General features: G+C 43.4%; 1 protein-coding gene across 1 annotated transcript in view; it reads left to right on the forward strand.

Annotated features, from left to right (window-relative positions):
• The first annotated feature begins 277 nt into the window (after positions 1–277).
• The window catches only part of LOC134794524 (hemicentin-1-like), an 82,626-nt gene continuing 60,763 nt past the window's right edge, over positions 278–22,140 (forward strand). The window contains exon 1 of the mRNA XM_063766339.1: positions 278–405. Coding sequence (XP_063622409.1) covers positions 278–405 — 128 coding nt within the window. The remainder of the gene's footprint in view (positions 406–22,140) is intronic.

Below are 22,140 nucleotides of genomic sequence, written 5' to 3' on the forward strand. Positions count from 1 at the left end.
AAGTGGAGGCCGTGGTGGGGCGGAGCGCCTCCCTGCCCTGCGACATAGAACCGGACACCAACGAAGACCGAGTTTATATGGTGCTGTGGTTCAGGCATTCTGGAGGGAAGCCTTTATACAGGTTAGTATTATAACATGGTCGAAGTGGCGGCCGTGGTGGGACGGAGCGCCTCCCTGCCCTGCGACATAGAACCGGACACCAACGAAGACCGAGTTTATATGGTGCTGTGGTTCAGGCATTCTGGAGGGAAGCCTCTATACAGGTTAGTATTATAACATGGTCGAAGTGGCGGCCGTGGTGGGGCGGAGCGCCTCCCTGCCCCGCGACATAGAACCGGACACCAACGAAGACCGAGTTTATATGGTGCTGTGGTTCAGGCATTCTGGAGGGAAACCTTTATACAGGTTAGTCTTACTTACTTTCTCTTACTCCAATGATCGATCTCAAATAGTGTATTGTATGTATTTTCATTACCCCTCCGCCGGAGGTCAACCGGGATGAACAGGGACGTTGAGATGAATAGGGACAAAATAACGGGAACGCAATTTTCCTGATATTCTTTAAAATCACACAAATTGTATTATCTAAAATCTACTAAAATTATCAATCGCATGATACAATTTGTATGGGTAGTTTTTAAGAAATTATCAAGTAAATTGAATTGCCAGTTTCTATCCCTATTCACACCCCCGGTTCACGGTACCTAATGAATCTTGACATTGCAATGTCGTAGCCCGTTTGTTCGCTCGCGGTTCATCAGGCATTGAATCACCGCAGTCAGGCTTTAATTTTTTTTTTTTACTTTTATATCATATCGTTGGTTTACGGTCCACCCTGATAGTAAGCGGTTACCGTAGGTATGGACGTGTAGAACACCAGTGGTTGATTTGACTGGTTTTTTAAACGTCTCTGTCTTTAAAGTAACGTAAACTTTTTATCATAAGTACTCCTTTAAAGTAATTAAAATGACAAAAAAACATTTATGACATATGAAAATTCACAATAAAATGATATTACGGTATAACTGAAGTATTTATTGTCACTACGTACTACATGTATTGGATTCTCGAATATGGATAATAGCCAGGGGTTTGATGTGGCACTACATGTAGGTATTAGAGAGCCTAGGCCTCCAATCAAGTATTCAAAGTGCCTCAGCTCGCTTAAAAACCGTAAAATATTTATTAGTATCACCGATCACTTTTAATTCGAAAAATCCAGGTGAAATATTGCACAGACACCGTAATATTCACGCTATCGAAAACCCACAGTCTCGTATTTGCGGCTCGATCCCCTACATCTGTTTATGGTGACCGCTCAAAGGGATCACAGAGACACATCACAGACTTGTGCGCGTCGCCGCGTCCGGACCGCGGAGCCGCCAGGCATACACACAACCTCTGGCTATGTGTTGCTATTGTTCACTGAGATCATCGCCTCAAACAATTTATTAGTTAGAACCTCACAAAAACAAATCAGGCGCATCGGAACTCTACAAGTCTTGATCTAATCACCAGGCTGTATCTAAAAAAACAAACTTTAAACTGTTTATTATAAATAAAATTTTCAATATTTATGGACTTACTTAACCTAATCTACACTATAATAGATTATTAGCTAAGTGAGAGGAGGAGGAGGAGGAGTGAGTCTCATGAAGCGTGATAGTCAGACAGTTGAAATTTTCACAGATGATGTATTTCTGTTGCCGCTATAACAACAAATACTAAAAAGTACGGAACCCTCGATGGGCGAGTCCGACTCGCACTTGCCCGGTCTCTTGATATATTCTAGGTTTCGCTTCAAAACAAAAAATATATATTTTGCAAGTTTTGAAAAAAGGAAAAGGTCGTGTTCATGCTAGTAGTTTTCAATATGATATTTTCGAGTAGACTGGCCGGCCGAGGCGGCGAGGTCTCCAAGCAACACGAACAAGCAATCCTGTTCAATCAACACCATTTAACCTACGCCGTCACATTCCTGCATTTACAAAGCTTAGATTACAAACTTAACTATGCCGTTGCCGAAATAAATCCTGCTTTGACTTTGGAAGATCGGATGGAAATTGCACGTGAATTGGTAAGGTTGTGTCACCTATATTGGAATGTGTTGAGGGTTACTCGCTTTCGTTTGTCTCGCTGGGCGGTTTTTTTCTTATTTCTTTAGAGAGAACGAATAAGTATAATAACATTTATAACGCAAAATCTGCATGCGAAGTTTTTGAGAAGAAAATTACTTAAAAACAAAAGTTGTAATTTTTTTTTATCGTTGTCGAGTAGGTATAGTTGAGCACTTTTATAAATGTTTTTAGTATTATTACCAATATCTGGGAGACCGACCTTAGCTCGGAAAACATATAAAATCTAAAAAATGATCGATTTATCGCCCCCAAAAACCCCCATATAGCAAATTTCATCGAAATCGTTAGAGCCGTTTCCGAGATCCCCGAAATATATTTATAAACAAGAATTGCTCGTATAAAGGTATTAGATAAACAAACTAAAGATAATCATAAAACCTTTTTTCTACTCTTTCTTATACCAAACTGCAATTGGGTATTTTTAATGTATGGGCTCCCAACTGAACTTTAATATTCATTTCGATACAGTTTAGTTAACTATAATGAAATTGACCAATCACAATTCGCCGCGATCAAGAGGACGAAACAAAACCATAGCTCAAATTAATTATTAATTTTAGGTTGTATAGTAGAAACAATTGGTTCATAAGTCAGAAACGCGCATGTGATACCCTTTATATAGCAACATCCATAAACTACGAAAACCACTTAGTGTTGCTTGTTAGTCTCCATAGGCTACGGTGGCCAAAATCGAGAAAACAACTGTCTAAAAATTGAATTTAGCGGGGAGCAGGTACCAGGGCCTCATGAGTTACGAGAAGGTGTCGTTGACCAACGCGCCGGGCTGCGGCGGCGGCCGGGGCGCGTACCAGTATGAAGGTATCGCGGCTGCTCGCGAATCTTAGCTGTATACTTTTGGTTTGGTTTGTTTGTATGATTCTACTAGTTTAAAGTATTATTTGTGTTGACTCGTAGAAAAAGTATTGTATACAATATTATAGTGATATTATCAAGCTTTTCAATCTCGTACCTTACTTAGGCAACTCAGTAAGCTTAGTTGCCTAAACACGGTACTCGACTGAAAAACTCTCTATTATATCACTATTGTATAAAAAGGGCGTTTTCAGAAATAAATATCGAAAACCCGATTCTCACAGATCCCGGTGTTTTTGGGTTCTTTCAACTCAGAATCACTAGCATATTCAATTCTGATGATAAAATAAAATGTCCCAAAATTTTTTATGAAAATCGTACATTCCACTACGTCACGCACATACAAGTGAAAAAAAATTTCATACTAAAACGTGACGTAATGGAATGGACATTTTGAGACATCTTTTTTTAATGGTGGGATGGAGAATGCTGTCGATTCTGAGTAGAATGAGCCCAAGAACGTCCAGATGTGAAAGAATCAGGTTTTCAATATTTATTTCTGAAAACGCCCAAATACTATTGCATGTGATTCACATCTGGTTATTTTTGTAGTATGCATATGAATTCTACGGTATTCATATTACCACTTGCGACATGTTTCGGAGAACCTTGGTCTCATTTTCCATGTTAGGTTAGGTTAGACATAAATCCTTACATAGTTACTTATGTCATACGTTTTACTTAGCAAGCTAAATTACGATGTCTTCTAGTATTACGTAACTAGGCAATTTTATTTAAAAGTTGTACGACACTGAACTTTCCTAGATTTAGGTATTTTTATGTTATTTTTAGAATAACGATCTTTCGATCCAAATAGAAAACAAACAGTTAAAAATGTTCATACTTTTTTTTCCGTTCCGTATCATTGTGCCCCTTACCTAAAACGGCAAATGTATATTTTTACAAAATACAAGACAGCCATCCATCAGTATTAGCAACTTCTCCTAACTATTAATTAGACGAGTGACAAATATATCTCTGGGCGATGCCGTGTGGTCACCATACAAAGTCTATGATTACATTGATTACGATGCCTCCTAGAACCAAGCTTACTTAGCTATGCCAATGTCACACTAAGGAAGTTAATTTATAAATCAATAGCACCCGAATGTCGCCGATTCGAACGAGGCAATTAGGGTTCCATGTTGCTATTGGAGGCAGGAGTCGAACGATGGACCTAAGTTGTGGGACCCTGAGAGAGAAAAATATGAGTAGGTAGTTAATCGCAATGTATGAAATAAAAGTTAAGGTCCCTACCGTTTTGACACTGACTAGGTACAGCAGAATTACTGCAGCAGTATTGCAGCATATGTCAAAAATTCGTGCAGCAACATCGATTTTGACATTTGCATTAACATGTACAAATGTATGAAGAGAGTCACTCCCGCCCTGCCTTTATATTAAATAAATAAATAAACATCTTACACAAATCAATCTAGCCCCAAACTAAGCAAAGCTTGTAATGGGTGTAGGGATTGCAAACCGGATTGATTTTCAATCCGGCCGGATCCGGCCGGATTTTAGCCACAATCCGGCTGGATCCTGGATGGATGGATGGAGGTATAAGGATATTAAAGTTAATTAAATGACATATTTTTCAAGTTTTATGCGTTATATGAGAAACAAAGGGTATTTTTACAAATGTATTCATAAAACAACAATTTGAAGTTAATAAGAAATAAATTTTTAACAATAAAATAAAACAAAGTATTAAAAAGTGTCACAATGTCATTCTCAATTTAAAAATACCATTTGTAATCTAAGTCATTTATTAATATTATTGTACCTATTTAATCATTCACTTTCTGCTCAAATTTACGTTTACATTAAAATTATAAATTTGATTAGATTCCAAAGCCTGTTAGTGGGATAATTATGGGATGGGAATTGGAACTCTTTACAAGGACAAGTTTTCATAACTGTTCTTTGATGGTATTATTTGTAACGCTGTCCATTCTAATAACAAGATATTTTACTTTTAACCAAAATTATATGAAATGCGCTCCAATATTATCTTGCTTTCATTTTTTATCCGTGAAAATAGTTTTATAGCCTAAATCACAAATAAATAAATAATTCATGAATAAATATTTGGGGATAATCTTATACAGATCGACCTCGATCGATCGTAGCCCCAACCAAACCAAGCAAAGCTTGTACTATGGGTGCTAGCAAGCTAGGTAGTACTACTAGGCGACGATATATATCCCACCAAAAACATTCTGTAAAAAACTAGCCAAGTCTCGATGGAGCTGCTTGTTTATCTCTAAAAAGTAATGAAATCTAGACAAAGTCGTGCCAAGTCTAAGGTTCCTTACTGCGATTTCTTTATTATTATAGTTAATGTTGTGTGACTTGGCCGTTGAAGGGTACACAAGGGTACAAAACCAGGTGCTCCATGACACCATTGCACCAACCTGTCGCCAGAACCGCTACCCATTGACGATGGAAAATTGCCACTTGGAAAACGTTGATTCAATAACCAGTCAATTGTAGGCTTGATAAAGCTGCGTATTTCAATAGTACTTATGTATAGGCGAGCCTGAAACAAACACTTCTTTTTGAAGCGTCAAATCGACCATCGATCTAACATAAAATAGACGTACAGACGGACTTCTATCAATGATTAGAAGTCCGTCTGTACTGGAAATAATTTTTTATACTGTATGTTTGGTGTCATGGAGCACCTGGTTTTGTACCCTTGTGTACCCTTCAACGGCCAAGTCACACAACATTAACTATAATAATAAAGAAATCGCAGTAAGGAACCTTAGACTTGGCACGACTTTGTCTAGATTTCATTACTTTTTAGAGATAAACAAGCAGCTCCATCGAGACTTGGCTAGTTTTTTACAGAATGTTTTTGGTGGGATTTCACTTCTTTTTGTAGAAACCTGGGCATATTGATTTATTTTATTAGATTTTCTTATTTGACATATTTTTTTTCTTTTTAGTAGTTTTTTTATTACCATATCTCTAAAGGCTCCGTCACACATGAGCGTTTTCAAAGCGCGGCGTGAGCGGGGACGATGCGAGCGTGACGCGAGCGCCCGCCGGCGCGCTGCGCGCGCGACCCGCTTTGATCACGCCCGCGCAGTCACACACAACACAGCGCATGTTGCGAGCGGTCACTCGATTACTGAACGTTCGACGTTGAATAGTTTCACGAGCGTTTTGTAGCCTGCAGCAGTATATTGCGACAATACTGCCGACTGCATTACTGCAGCAAATGTCAAATACGATGATACTGACCGAATTTTTGATATTTACCTCAGTAATTCAGTCGGCAGTAGTGCATGCTGCAATCCTGCTGCAGTGTAGCTGCCGACTGCATTACTGCCAAAAATGTCAAAGTTGATGTATTTTTAACCGCCTTAAAATAAAGGTTCTCAGTTTGACCCGTATGTATGTTTGTTCGCGATTATCTCGCGTTTGGCTGAACCGATTTTGATGCGGTTTTCAGAAAAGTGTTTGTTACATTCTGGTAAAGGTTTTAGTATACATAGATCTGAGCTGATGCTGAACCCTGGCTGTACCTAGTGGAACTCAGGTTTAGTGCAACATAAGCCCACGCTATTGGTCATCCGTCACATCTTGATGAGCACTTGGGAGAGCAGTACCTTAGACAGAGCTGATGCTGAACCCTGGCTGTACCTAGTGGAACTCAGGTTTGGTACAACATAAGCCCACGCTATTTTGGTCATCCGTCACATCTTGATGAGCACTTGGGAGAGCAGTACCCAAGATAGAGCTGATGCTGAACCCTGGCTGTACCTAGTGGAACTCAGGTTTGGTGCAACATAGGCACACTTTGTTTTGGTTAACCGACTTGTCGTCGTGTGCCTGTTGCAGAGTTCCACTAGGCGGTCATCAAGATGTAACGGATGACCAAAATAGCGTGGGGCTATGTTGCACCAAACCTAAGTTCCACTAGGTACAGCCAGGGTTCAGCATCAGCTCTATTTCAGGTACTGCTCTCCCAAGTGCTCATCAAGATGTGATGGATGACCAAACTAGCGTTGGCCTATGTTGCACCAAACCTGAGTTCCAGTAGGTACAGCCAGGGTTCAGCATTAGCTCTATCTTGGGTACTGCTCTCCCAAGTGCTCATCAAGATGTGACGGATGACCAAAATAGCGTTGGCCTATGGGGCTGTCCATAAATTACGTCATCGATTTTTGACGATTTTGGACCCCCCCCCCCTATAATCATCCAAAAATCATGCTTCAAATGACCCCATTTCCTCCTACTTCATGCTACCGTCATCCGATGTCCAGACCCCCCCCCCCCCTAATTTGAAATGACGTAATTTATGAATAGCCCCTATGTTGCACCAAACCTGAGTTCCACTAGGTACAGCTAGCGTTCAGCATCAGCTCTATTTCAGGTACTGCTCTCCCAAGTGCTCATCAAGATGTGACGGATGACCAAAATAGCGTGGGCCTATGTTGCACCAAACCTGAGTTCCACTAGGTACAGCCAGGGTTCAGCATCAGCTCTATCTTGGGTACTGCTCTCCCAAGTGCTCATCAAGATGTGACGGATGACCAAAATAGCGTGGGCGTATGTTGCACCAAACCTGAGTTCCACTAGGTACAGCCAGGGTTCAGCATCAGCTCCATCTTGGGTACTACTCTCCCAAAGGATCATCAAGGCGTGTCGGATGATCAAAACAGTGTGTGCATATGTTGCACCAAGCCTGAGTTCCACTAGGTACAGCCAGGGTTCAGCATCAGCTCCATCTTGGGTACTACTTTCCCAAAGGCTCATCAAGGCGTGTCGGATGACCAAAACAGTGTGTACATATGTTGCACCAAGCAAAACGCCTATGTCTGACGGAGCCTTAATACAGCTGAGACCAGCTGAGGGTTCTTCATCAGATACTTCAGACCTTCGATTTTTGACATCAAATGAAGCGGCCCACCAATTTGAATATTTTTTGTAAAGGCGGTATGTCCATTTCCAATAGTTTGGTTGGGCTCTTGTGTTTTCTAATCAGGGTCACCAGGTACTCCAGATCTTCGATTATCCTAGTTTTTATAGTTTTCCCTTTATGTGGCCATTAAACCCTAACTCTGTACCAAATTTCAGCTCTCTGAGTTTATGGGAAGTACTAGTTCTATTCTGATGATCATAAGTGAGTGAGTGTGTGTCATAAATGCGAAACTTTGCTTTCGCTTAACTTCGGAACTAAATGACCTACAGACTTGAAATTGTGGATTTTAAGTATGTGATTATAGCTTACTGGATGACGAAAATTTCTGCGTTCTGGTCTTATCCAGAGGTTCTCAAATAGGGACCTGAAAATGCGGCGAAATGGTTCCAGTAAAGGATGGTACGGCAGTGTTTGCTTCGCGCTCGACTTGGCGGGGGCACTGCCGTGCCCCCCGATACTTATAGTATATTAATAAATACATGCTTATATACAGTCAGCAGCAGAAGTTGCTAAGCGGGCGAGGTATTCCAAATTACCTTGACACGCTCTTATTCTCTTAACAATAAAGTCGCGTCAAGATCATTTTGAACACCTGGCCCGCTTAGCAACTTCTGCTGCTGACTGTACATAGAAAACACCCATGACTCAGGAACAAATATCTGTGTTCATCACACAAATAAATGCCCTTATTTAAACCCACGACCATCGGCTTCATAGGCAGGGTTACTGAATGGTCACTACCCACTAGGCCAGACCGGTCGTTATAAATGCCTTCCATGACATCTCCATCCTTTAATTTTTTACTTCTAAGTAATCGTCGTATCGTGCCGATTCGTGCCACCAACCTGAAAGAAGAGGAAATCCTCTTCTGTTCTCAGTCATCGTCATATTAAATATCTTCTTATTTTACTAAATCTTGACTTATTCATTTGTTCTTTATTCTGTCTAACTTCTTTCTTCCATCCGTCGCCTTTATCTCAACTAAAACGCACAGAGGGTACTGTGTGCGGTCTTTTTTTCTATTTTCCCGGATCCGGTCCGGATCCGGTGATTTTAACCGGATCCGGTTGCTCCTAAAAAGTGCCGGATCCGGCCGGATTACCGGATCCACCGGACCGGATTGCAATCCCTAAATGGGTGCTAGGCGGTGATATACATACTTATATAGATAAATACATACGTAAATACATAGAAAACACCCATGACTCAGGGATAAATATTTGTGTTCATCACACAAATAAATGCCCTTACCGGGATTCGAACCCAGGACCATCGGCTTCACAGGCAGGGTCACTACCCACTAGGCCAGAACGGTCGTCAATAGGTATGAGCAACGTTTAGTTAAAATTGAAACTTTTTTAACCTTTCATAATCTGCGTGGTCGAAAATCGTGGGTTTACTTCAATTTTGCTTTATAGAGCTCGAAAAAAATGCAAAAATGGTTAAAATTATACAATTCGGTCAGTATCTTTATCATACACAGATGAGATGTGATACACTTATGAAAGTCATGTGACGAGAAAGGATTACGAATGAATGTGGAGGGAAGTACGAGGAAAGGAAAACCGAGGAAAAGGTGGATGGACTGTGTGAGAGATGATATGAAACGAACGCAAGTGAATGATGAAATGACGGGCTACATAGAGGTGTGGAAGAGAAAGACATGCTGCGCCGACCCCAAGTGAATGAGACAAGGGCAAGAGAATGATGACACAGATGGGATGTTAAACTGGTTTGCACGAATGAATGACTCGTCTCTATACCTACAAGCAATCGCAACCTCTCCCAGCTTCAAGCGCTGGCCCAATTTAGCTCGAATTTTCGAATTTCACTCGGATTGTTCGTAATTTTACCAAGTTAGCCTAGTTCGGTTTTTCTTGCAGGTGAAGTTGACGACAGTTTAATAAACCTGTCAAGTTTTATTCGTCGTTACAGTCGTTAGAAACTTTGCTTATTACTATGGAATAACACATATTTTCGCTTGGCAACTTTAAAGTTTTGTTCTTAATGGATTTGCTTTGTACTACAGTGGCGGCTAATAAAATTTTCCGCACCTAGTAAGAGAGAGAATTAGACCGTAATTTCACAATGTTTTTGCACTGTTTTACGAGTATTATTATTTATAAATTAGCATTTGCCGTCCAGTTGAAATTTGTTTGACGTAGGTACTTTATACATTTTGAAAAGTAAAATTTTAGAGTTCGTCAATAGATGTCATCACTACTCCGTCATTCGTTTTTTTTTAAATCAATAGTTAAAGGTGATCACCTAGCTCATAACATAATCATCGATTTTGTTTGTTTTAAATCATGCCAACCTAACCTTTGTAGATATAGGTATTGATTATTTAAAAAAGTATGAATGTAAGTGAACGGCACATGTAAGAAAACAATAGTCAGGAGACCAGAATCTACTACATTTTAATCAAATTGAACTGAAAACTCTTCTGATGGTTATCAATGCTGCCGCCGGTGCTCCGTTTTTTATGTAGTTGTATGTTTTTCGTCAGAATTAGATTTTTGGTGGATATATAGAGTTCCCTATTCTGTACAATATTGAACGCGACACCGTGTATTTGAAAGGTTTTCAATCTTTGATACCGTTCACCAGTTTTCCTCGCAGCTTCCAAAAAGCTCCGCTTCCATCCAACGAGAGCACGAAAGTTGGATTGCGTTATGTAACAAGTGACATTTAACGAGTTAATGGAAGAAACCGAAATTAAGTAATGAATGCAATTCGATGCTAGGTCTTATAATTGATAAACTATAATCTAGACAATTTATAAGTACTTATGTGTTTCTGAAATAACTTTTACTTCCTTGTATACGAAAAGGTCGTAAAGGCAGCATCAAATATCCTACAAGACCTCATGGTCAAGAAACAAAACATACCTCGTGGACCAGAATAAAGAAGGGTCTCTCAAAGCCCTGAATATTTTGCCATCGACAACCCAGGACAGACAGTCCTGGCGCCTACGTACAAGGATGCTCGACCCCAATTGAGAATGGGAAAAAGGCAAGAAGAAGACGAGGTCGAATTGATAACTTGAGTTTTTAGGGTTCCGTATCAAAAAGGTACAAAAGAACCCTTATTTTAAATGTTACCAATTAACAAGCCAAACGGAAATTGCGGGATGACCTGGACAGCTTCCTGAATAACTGGCCGGAGGAGACACCAAATCAGGAGTCATGGAAATCAAGGGGAGAGGCCTTTGTCCAGAAGTGGGACACTCAAATGGGCTAGGAAATAACAGCCAATTAAAATGTTATACATCATATTCTAACTTTTAACTCAATGCCGCTTGTTTGCTTCTACATAACGCCGTCCAGTTGAAAAATCGTGAGGTTCGACCCCAAAAATAAAGGGGGTTTTCGCCAAAGCGATTTTCGGGACCAATTAGCGGTTCCCCGAATGCGTCGGTCGTAGTCGGTGCAGCGATTTTTCAGAGCTCTCCAAACAGCGTCGTTAATACGCTATCGGTGCGATCAGGCTGAGGCCTTTTAGGCAGCGTTTTCTCACGAGTGCTTTTTATATGCATAAAGAATCAAATGTCGATTCAGTAGAAACGTTTTGTTGCAAAGATACGGCTTTCATGCTGATGAAAAGATGGATGTTGACACCTAGGAATATTTGTAGTAATTCGTAGGTATTTCTAATCCTACTAGTATTTACAGCTTAATTGAGAAATGTTTCAGTTATGTCTGTAATTTATTAACTATTTAGATTATTATACCTAAATATGTAGCTTGACAAGTAAAAACAAGTCAACGGTACACTACAACAACACAGTACCTACAATATTATAAATTTAATCGACATGTAACCCTATTGTAAACGCTAAAACACAGGTGCAAATGTAGCAAGCAACAAATTTAACAAAAGTTATGACGCAAATACGTAACTTAGGGATATATGTAGAAATGGATTTTGGTGAAAATGACTTACACAACTTGTGAGATACTTAATCACTTTTTTATTTGGAATTCTTGCAACATAAGTGTTTTTAGATAAGGTTACTAATATTGAGGTAGTAAAGAGTAAAATCGCTGCCTATCGACCGCACCCTAAACCGTGGCCTTTTTAAAACACGCCGTTATCGGCCCCGCTAAATCCCTCTCGTATTTATCAGAAGCACAAAGCTTCACATGACGCCCAGCTCGTTAGCTCTGCGACATTAACTAACACCGCGTCGCAAGTCATGAGCGGTAGCGATTTTAAGTTAATTAGTAGGTTTTATACTTATGTTCAGAAGCACAAATCTTCTCATGATGCCCGAAGCGTTACATCTGCGGCATTTACTAACACTGCGTCGCAAGTTACAAGCGGTAGCGATTCTTAAACATGAGCGATTGTAGGCTGATTTAATCTTAAATGTGTATATTTATCTGAAGTTTAATATTTGCTCATGACGCCCGGCTCGTTAGTTCTGGGACATTTAGTAACACTGCGTTGCAAGATATAAGCGGTAGAGAAGTAGGTTGTATTATTAATATTTATGTTTATCGGAAGCATAAAGCTCACGACGCCTGGCTTATTGTTAGCTTTACAATATTAACTAACACTTTTATTCAATATAACGATCTTAAATATAAGCCATTTTAAGCTACGTACCTATATTTATCAGAAGTACATAGCTTATGACGCCTGCATCGTTGGCTCTGACATAAACTAAGGCGGCAGTGTCAGTTTTAAGCGGTAGCGGTTCTAACGTGCAGTTTGAGCTCTCATTTTGCCACAGAAAACCGCCTAGATGGATTTAGATAACGAAATTGGATCCCTTATTATGGTAAGTAATTGTAGACATTTAATTTATATCAAATGTTGAAAAGGAGAACCTAAACTACTAAACTTTTCAGTACGATAAAAACTTCACCTAATGTTCCCCATAGGGCTCGTGGTAGCGAATCTATAAAATGCGGATAAATGTCTATCGAGTTTATGTCTGAGGCGTAAAACTCCATATGAAGTACGGCTCGTTAGCTCGAAGACATTAAATAATGCGGCACTGTAAGCCATAAGCGAAAGCATTTCTCAAAAATACGTAGGTAATCTAAGTCGGAAAATAAGATTCGCATGAAATTTAAAGTAGCGTTAAATCGTGGACAAGTCATAACCGATTTATTCGATTGTGTTTAGCAGAGCAGATTCTCTGGCATTGCGTATTTATTTTATTGGATTAGGTAAGACTATGAAGTTAGCTTACTAACTTCACATAAAACCTTAATCAGGAAAGAAAAGCAACAGATGCTGTGTCAATTTCAGACAGCAGTTAGTATCTTCATAAAACAAACAGAACTTTTTCTAGTAAAATATATAGTTCGCTTTGCGTCAACGCATGTTTTAGATACTACGATGGGTATTTGGGTAAGCATGTGGGGCATTACACAACAATGAAGTTCGTGTTTTTCTTGTGCACAACGTTAAAGGCTAATAAAGCCTAATTTCCTGACTGAACCCTTATCGCCAATCGCGTCATCGTAACTAGGTTTACGAATGCACGAAGGTTGATACACTCTTACTTGATATTCGGCCACCGCGCGAGCATCTCTATCGGCTCCCGCTCACCGCTTGTAGCTTGTCCCACAATTTACGCTTGCTCGTCTCGTGCTGAGCCGATTTGCGATAATCCTCGCGAGCAAAGAGGATAAATAAGATACTTTAAACTTTATGAGGAAATTGATAATTGCGTTACGTACTTAATAAAGACGCTATAATAAAAACCGAGTTTAGGTTTTCGTAAATAAACAACCTGGAGCATTCGAAATATAAGTACTACTTACTTAGATTTTATACTAAATATGCGATCTATCTCCATGGTGGGTATATGGTCTTCAGACTCGTGAAAGCCCAGAGATCTCAAATTTATTCGTTAGAGAAGGACAATATTATTCGTGATATCACATAAGAAAGCTGTACGTAGTACTATGTGGCACAGTATTGAGTAAGATTAACCGGGGTGACTAGACACAGCATGCTTCGTTACTCTGCACCTAACGAACTGGCAGCCGTGCTAAACCAGTCTTAATAATAATAATAATAATATTTCAACAAGCCCTCGAGCTTGGTTCTCTTCCACCTTCCTTAACAACTGGTGTCACCTTCCTGCTCTATAAGTCCGGTAGTACCACGGAAGCGAAGAACTACAGACCCATCACATGCTTGCCTACACTATACAAGCTCCTTACATCCATTTTGAGAGCAAAAATCAACGCGCACATTGTTGCAAACAATATTCTGGCTTCCGCTCAAAATGGATGTAGGGTTGGGTCCCGTGGTACTAAAGAGCTCCTCCTTATAGACATGACCATCTGCCAACAAATCCGACGGAACAGGGGGGCCCTCTCAGCCGCTTGGATTGACTACAAGAAGGCCTATGATTCGGTGCCTCATTCATGGTTGGGGAGGGTCTTAGAGTTGTATAAAGTTGATGCAGCTTTGAGAGCCTTCCTAAGCACGTGTATGAGGCAGTGGACCACAGTCCTTCGTCAACCAGGAGGCGGGGATGACCGCCCTGGCCCGCAGGATTTTATAAGGATTGAGCGAGGAATCTTTCAGGGCGACAGTCTGAGTCCCCTGTGGTTCTGCCTAGCTCTGAATCCCCTCAGCACCCTGCTGAAAGATTTGGGACTAGGTTGCCGGCTTCAGAGAGAGGGTGAAGTCATTTCTCACCTTCTGTACATGGATGACCTCAAATTATTTGCACCAAATAGCCAAGACTTGTTGGAGCTACTGAAAACCACCGAAGTCTTCAGTAATGCCATCAACATGGAATTTGGTATCGATAAATGTGCGGTTATGCATGTACAGCGGGGGAGGGTTGTAAATTCAACAAATTTACAACTCTCTGAGACAATGTCTTTCAGATCTATCTCTGAATCAGAAACCTATAAATACCTTGGTATGTCACAGTCGTTGGGTATTGAGGATGAGGGTATTAGACGGTCGGTGAAGGAGCGCTTTTTCAGTCGGCTCACAAAAGTCCTAAACAGTCTTTTGTCAGGAGGCAACAAAGTGCGCGCCTTCAACGCCTGGGTAATGCCCCTACTCACATACTCCTTTGGCATACTAAGGTGGACTCAGACCGAGCTTGACGCCCTGGATCGGAGGGTCCGATCACTGTTCACCACACATCGTATGCTACACCCACGCTCGTCAGTTATGAGATTGTACATCCCACGGAAGTGTGGAGGCCGAGGCTTCCTAAATGCCAAGGATCTCCATAACCGCGAGGTGTACAATCTCAGGAATTATTTCCTTAACAACGAGTGTGGGATGCATCGTGATGTGGTGGCAGTAGACAGGAACCTAACGCCGCTCTCCTTGGCAAACGAGAACTGGCGCAAACCTGTGGTACTAAGTACTGCGGATCGCAAGGCGGCATGGGAGAGTAAGGTGCTACACGGGCGGTTCTACAAGGCCCTCACGGGACCCGACGTGGACCTGCTCGCGTCGGTGAACTGGTTACGATTCGGGGACCTCTTCGGAGAAACCGAGGGTTTTGCCTGTGCAATTGCGGACGAAGTGATGATGACGAACAACTATCGGAAATATATCCTGAAGGACGGTACGGTCGACATTTGTCGGGCATGCCGCCGTCCCGGAGAGTCACTCAGGCATATCATTTCCGGTTGTTCTCATCTTGCTAACGGCGAGTACTTGCACAGACATAATCTCGTAGCCAGGATTATTCACCAGCAACTTGCTCTTCTATACGGCCTTGTGGACCGCGAAGTACCGTACTACAAGTACTTACCTGCGCCTGTTCTCGAGAATGGTCGTGCCACGCTCTATTGGGATCGATCTATCATCACTGACAGGACTATTGTAGCCAATAAGCCTGACATCGTGATAATAGATCGATCGCAACGTCGGGCCGTGCTCGTTGACATCACCATCCCCCATGATGAGAATCTCGTGAAAGCCGAGAAGGACAAGTCCAGTAAGTACCTAGACTTGGCTCACGAGATAACAGCCATGTGGGATGTTGATTCGACGATCATTGTCCCGATAGTCGTTTCAGTAAACGGTCTAATAGCGAAGAGTCTCGACCAACACCTTGAGAGACTCTCGCTAGGTGGTTGGATCAAGGGTCAGATGCAGAAGGCGGTGATCTTGGACACGGCGCGGATAGTCCGCCGGTTCCTCTCTCTGCAGCCCTGACCACCGGTAGCTTGGGCCTTGCCCCGCTGCTGGCGGCACCCTAGGTTAGGTTTTTTATAATGTGTTTATATTAATTTTTATTGTTTTGTAAGTGTTTTTATATTTTACTTTTATATTCATATTATAAATAACCTAACTTAAGATGAGAAATGAATAAAGAGAATAATAATAATAACATTTGTCATACACCACCGGCAAAACCACGAACGAAATGATTACAAGGAGTCGAGCTAAAGCGGTAACGACAAGCGCACGCCCACCACCCCCGCCCGCCTCGTCCACTTCCTCGTCCACATCGTCGTCAGGCGACGAGTTCGCAACGGCGCCTGACACAGACGGGTCCAGTGACGAGAGCGGGCCGCCGCCGCCGCCGCCACGACCACCTGCGCGACGAGGGCGGCCACCGCTGCCGGCACGCTTGGGGCCTGCGGGACATCCTGCCCCGCCCACGGCTCCCGCTACCGGTGGTATAGTGCGACGCATGAGATGGACTCGAGACATGAACGAGAATGTCATGCGCGCCTATTATGGGGCTACAGAGGGGGGAACACAGCTGTCCGCCTACCGTTCGAGAATACTGCCTCTGTTTCAGACTCTTGAACCCACCATCACCGTGTCGGAGCAGCGATTATCGGATCAGGTGCGCGTTATTCAGCGGCTAAAGCGCTTGGATGACGCGACACTTGATCGGCTTCGCCAGGAGGCTCTCTCTGCTCGCGCGGACTCCATCTCGGTGCGGGATCTGCCCGCCACGTCGCCGGATCCGGTGCCCGCACCCGACCTGGCACCGGGGGCGCCACGGGTTGATTTCTGTACCGACGAGGGGGACTTCGTGAGTCAGAATGTGAGTACAACTGCTAATGAGCAACTGAGGAGGACTTTGGAAGAGGTGATTACGCAATATCGCGCCACAACTAACTCTAGGCCACGATTACCACGTCTGCCTATGAATAGACGCAATCTAGCGCTAATGGGAGCCCTAAACGCTTTACTAGAGCCACATTTACGGACTAGTAAAGATTTAGATGATACGCACTCGATCTTGTACTGCGGAGCCATCGCGGCGTGCCGTGTTGCTCGCGTCAAGTTCCCGGACGCTGAACGTGCACCTAGGACCGTCGGAGGTGTCCCTGCATGGCAAGCGCGGATCGAGCGACGTATCAGCTCGTTTAGGACTCTCATCGCAAAGCTAATCTGCTTCAGGGGGGGCAACAATCGCCCCCGAGTAATGCGCTTTGTGAACCAGGCGTTCGCGGGGACGGATATCAGGCCCCGCGACTACATGGCCAATGTCACAGAGCGCATCGACTTTCTAAAGCAGAAAGTCTATGCATGGGCAAACCGTATTCGCCGTTACAGAGAGCGTGTGGATCGATTCCAGCAGAATCGCCTTTTTCAAAGTGACCAAAGGAAGGTGTACCGAAAGTGGGAGGAAACCAACCTTCGTACGCCCGACACGCGGCCGCCGGATGCTACTGCCATGACTGACTTCTGGCGTAGCATCTGGTCGATGCCTGTTGGACATACCGAGGGGGGTTGGATGAGTGTTGTCGAGCGTGAGTGCGAGTTCATCGAACCTATGGGGGCAGTCACCATCAGCCCGGATGACGTCAGTTGTGCCATCCGCACGGCCCAGAATTGGAAAAGTCCTGGACCGGATGGATTGCACAACTTCTGGCTAAAGTGGTTCCGATGCTCGCACTCGCGCTTGGCAGCACAATTCCAACAAGCCCTCGAGCTTGGTTCTCTCCCACCTTCCTTAACAACTGGTGTCACCTACCTGCTCTATAAGTCCGGTAGTACCACGGAAGCGAAAAACTACAGACCCATCACATGCTTGCCTACACTCTACAAGCTCCTTACATCCATTTTGAGAGCAAAAATCAACGCGCACATTGTCGCAAACAATATTCTGGCTTCCGCTCAAAATGGATGTAGGGTTGGGTCCCGTGGTACTAAAGAGCTCCTCCTCATAGACATGACCATCTGCCAACAAATCCGGCGGAACAAGGGGGCCCTCTCAGCCGCTTGGATTGACTACAAGAAGGCCTATGATTCGGTGCCTCATTCATGGTTGGGGAGGGTCTTAGAGTTGTATAAAGTTGATGCAGCTTTGAGAGCCTTCCTAAGCGCGTGTATGAGGCAGTGGACCACAGTCCTTCGTCAACCAGGAGACGGGGATGACCCCCCTGACCCGCAGGATTTTATAAGGATTGAGCGAGGAATATTTCAGGGTGACAGTCTGAGTCCCCTATGGTTCTGCCTAGCTCTCAATCCCCTCAGTACCCTGCTGAAGGATTTGGGACTAGGTTGCCGGCTTCGGAGAGAGGGTGAAATCATTTCTCACCTTCTGTACATGGATGACCTCAAATTATTTGCACCAAATAGCCAAGACTTGTCGGAGCTACTGAAAACCACCGAAGGTTTCAGTAGTGCCATCAACATGGAGTTTGGTGTCGATAAATGTGCGGTTATGCATGTACAGCGGGGGAGGGTTGTAAATTCAACAAATTTACAACTCTCTGAGACAATGTCTTTCAGATCTATCTCTGAATCAGAAACCTATAAATACCTTGGCATGTCACAGTCGTTGGGTATTGAGGACGAGGGTATTAGACGGTCGGTGAAGGAGCGTTTTTTCAGTCGGCTCACAAAAGTCCTTAACAGTCTTTTGTCAGGAGGCAACAAAGTGCGCGCCTTCAACGCCTGGGTAATGCCCCTACTCACATACTCCTTTGGCATACTAAGGTGGACTCAGACCGAGCTGGACGCCCTGGATCGGAGGGTCCGGTCACTGCTCACCTCACATCGCATGCTAGACGAAAAATACGCTCGTCAGTTATGAGATTGTACATCCCACGGAAGTGTGGAGGCCGAGGCTTCCTAAACGCCAAGGATCTCCACAACCGCGAGGTGTACAATCTCAGGAATTATTTCCTTAACAACGAGTGTGGGATGCATCGTGATGTGGTGGCAGTAGACAGGAACCTCACGCCGCTCTCCTTGGCAAACGAGAACTGGCGCAAACCTGTGGTACTAAGTACTGCGGATCGCAAGGCGGCATGGGAGAGTAAGGTGCTACACGGGCGGTTCTACAAGGCCCTCACGGGACCCGATGTGGACCTGCTCGCGTCGGTGAACTGGTTACGATTCGGGGACCTCTTCGGAGAAACCGAGGGTTTTGCCTGTGCAATTGCGGACGAAGTGATGATGACGAACAACTATCGGAAATATATCCTGAAGGACGGTACGGTCGACATTTGTCGGGCATGCCGCCGTCCCGGAGAGTCACTCAGGCATATCATTTCCGGTTGTTCTCATCTTGCTAACGGCGAGTACTTGCACAGACATAATCTCGTAGCCAGAATTATTCACCAGCAACTTGCTCTTCTATATGGCCTTGTGGACCGCGAAGTACCGTACTACAAGTACTTACCTGCGCCTGTTCTCGAGAATGGTCGTGCCACGCTCTATTGGGATCGATCTATCATCACAGACAGGACTATTGTAGCCAATAAGCCTGACATTGTGATAATAGATCGATCGCAACGTCGGGCCGTGCTCGTTGACATCACCATCCCCCATGATGAGAATCTCGTGAAGGCCGAGAAGGACAAGTCCAGTAAGTACCTAGACTTGGCTCACGAGATAACCGCCATGTGGGATGTTGATTCGACGATCATTGTCCCGATAGTCGTTTCAGTGAACGGTCTAATAGCGAAGAGTCTCGACCAACATCTTGAGAGACTCTCGCTAGGTGGTTGGATCAAGGGTCAGATGCAGAAGGCGGTGATCTTGGACACGGCGCGGATAGTCCGCCGGTTCCTCTCTCTGCAGCCCTGACCACCGGTAGCTTGGGCCTTGCCCCGCTGCTGGCGGCACCCTAGGTTAGGTTTTTTATAATGTGTTTATATGTATTTTTTATCGTTTTGTAAGTGTTTTTATATTTTACTTTTATATTCATATTATAAAAACCCTAACGTAAGACGAAAAATAAATAAAGAGAACAATAATAATAGTAATAAGGCGTAGGGATGTGACGACCCCATCGCCCGCTGGTTTTACCAGTGCAATCAGTCAACGCAGGGCAGCTTGTGGCGAGCTGTTGGGGATTAGCGACCTCACGTACCCGAGTACTCCTGGAGAGTTCTGTTACCCGCAAGGAGGGTGGGTGGGACAGGATTCTCTGCCTCTGGCTTGCCTTAGCCGGCCGGCCAGAGCGGAGTCGTTAGAGCTATAAGCTCCAGGGGTGGAAGTGAAATATGCATAAGACGCGAGTTGGCACAGTGGCTGTTAACAGCCACTGGGTAGAAAGCGGCGCACACCTCTCGACACCCCTGAGCCGCTCACACCGGTGTTGCCCTTGAGCCATCCTAGATGTCGCTTTTTGTGGGGGCCCATCTTGTGAGGGCGAGTCACCGTCTGCCGGAAATAAAATTGCATACCGTTTTATTAGGCAGGCGTCCGGTTTTTTACCCCATAGCTCAGTTCTTAGTCCATCGCTTTCACCCAATAACCTAGTTCATTTTAGATTCCATCAACTCTCAATAGTCCTTACGCCCTGGCGGGTGCTGCCTCTGCGTGCGTCCCATGACACGGGCAAGGGCAGCCTCCGCTCGGTGTACCCCTTACATTTCATTAAAGTGTCAAAAGGGCCTCTACGCATTGGCTTCGGCTCCGCGCACGCCTCCCAAAGGTCCGGAACACCATTGTTCCGTGATGGGAAAGACATACAATAATAATAATATAGCCTTTTATTCAGATCCACTTAACCTAATAACATTAAACTGATTCAAACAAAAGATAATATAAACATAAAAACTTATTCTAGTATTTGCTTCTTGCTTATTCTTTGTAGATCTGTTTGCCAATCGGCAAAGGCCTCCTCCAACCTTTTCCATTCCGATCTATCTTGAGCCACTCTGTTCCATGTTACTCCTGCCACTTTTCTAATATCATCGTCCCACCTTTTCCGTGGTCTACATCTCTTCCTTTTGCTTTTCCTGGGGTACCATCCTGTCACTTTCTTACTCCATTTATCATTACCTCTAATCATGTGCCCTGCCCATTTCCATTTGAGTCTTCTCATTTTCCGTGTTACATCTATGGTTTTTGTTTTATTTCTGATGACATGATTTCCCAGTCTATCTGATTTCTTGACACTTAGCATACTCCTTTCCATAGCGTATTGGCAGGTTGTGAGTTTTCTGGTCATTTCCTGATTTAAATTCCATGATTGGCAGCCATATATAAGGACGGGTAGTATACACGTGTTAAATAGTTGACTTTTGATGTTTATGTGCAATTTTTTGTCTTTCATAGCCTCTTTTAAGCTCCAGTATCTTTTCCAGGCGTTCGTCACTCTTCGCTCTACTTCTTTTCGCATAGGTTCTTCTTGTGTTATGAGCTGCCCCAGATATATGTATTCATCGGTGTACTTGATTTCGGTGTTGTCTAACTGTATCGTAATTTTGTTTCCGTTTGTCATCATCTTAGTCTTTTCGGGATTTAGCTTTAACCCTACTTTTCCACTTTCTAACGTAAGATCTTTTATCATTCGATTGATGACGTCAGGTGTTTCAGCGAATATCACTATGTCGTCAGCAAATCTTAAATGCGTCAGCAATGCACCATTCACATTAATCCCGAGATTTTGCCAATTAAGTCGTCTGAAAATTGATTCTAGTACCGCCGAGAATAGTTTTGGAGATAGGGGGTCTCCCTGTCTGACGCCTTTTCCTATTTTGAATGGATTACCTTTCTTTTCTAGTTGGATTCTAGCTGTACTATTCCTATATACGTTCCTGATCAGTCGAATGTATTTATGTTCAATCCCTTGATCTACTAATGCTTCCCAGATGTTATTATGTAGTAGAGAATCGAAAGCTTTGCTGTAGTCAATGAATGCGATGTAGTATGTGAGCTGGTATTCGTGATACTTCTCTAGAATTTGACGTACTACATGGATGTGGTCGATCACCGAGTAGTCTTTCCGAAATCCAGCCTGCTCGATAGGTTGATGTTCATCTAGTG

The sequence above is a fragment of the Cydia splendana genome, chromosome 1, assembly GCF_910591565.1.
Source record: "Cydia splendana chromosome 1, ilCydSple1.2, whole genome shotgun sequence".
NCBI lineage: Eukaryota > Metazoa > Arthropoda > Insecta > Lepidoptera > Tortricidae > Cydia > Cydia splendana.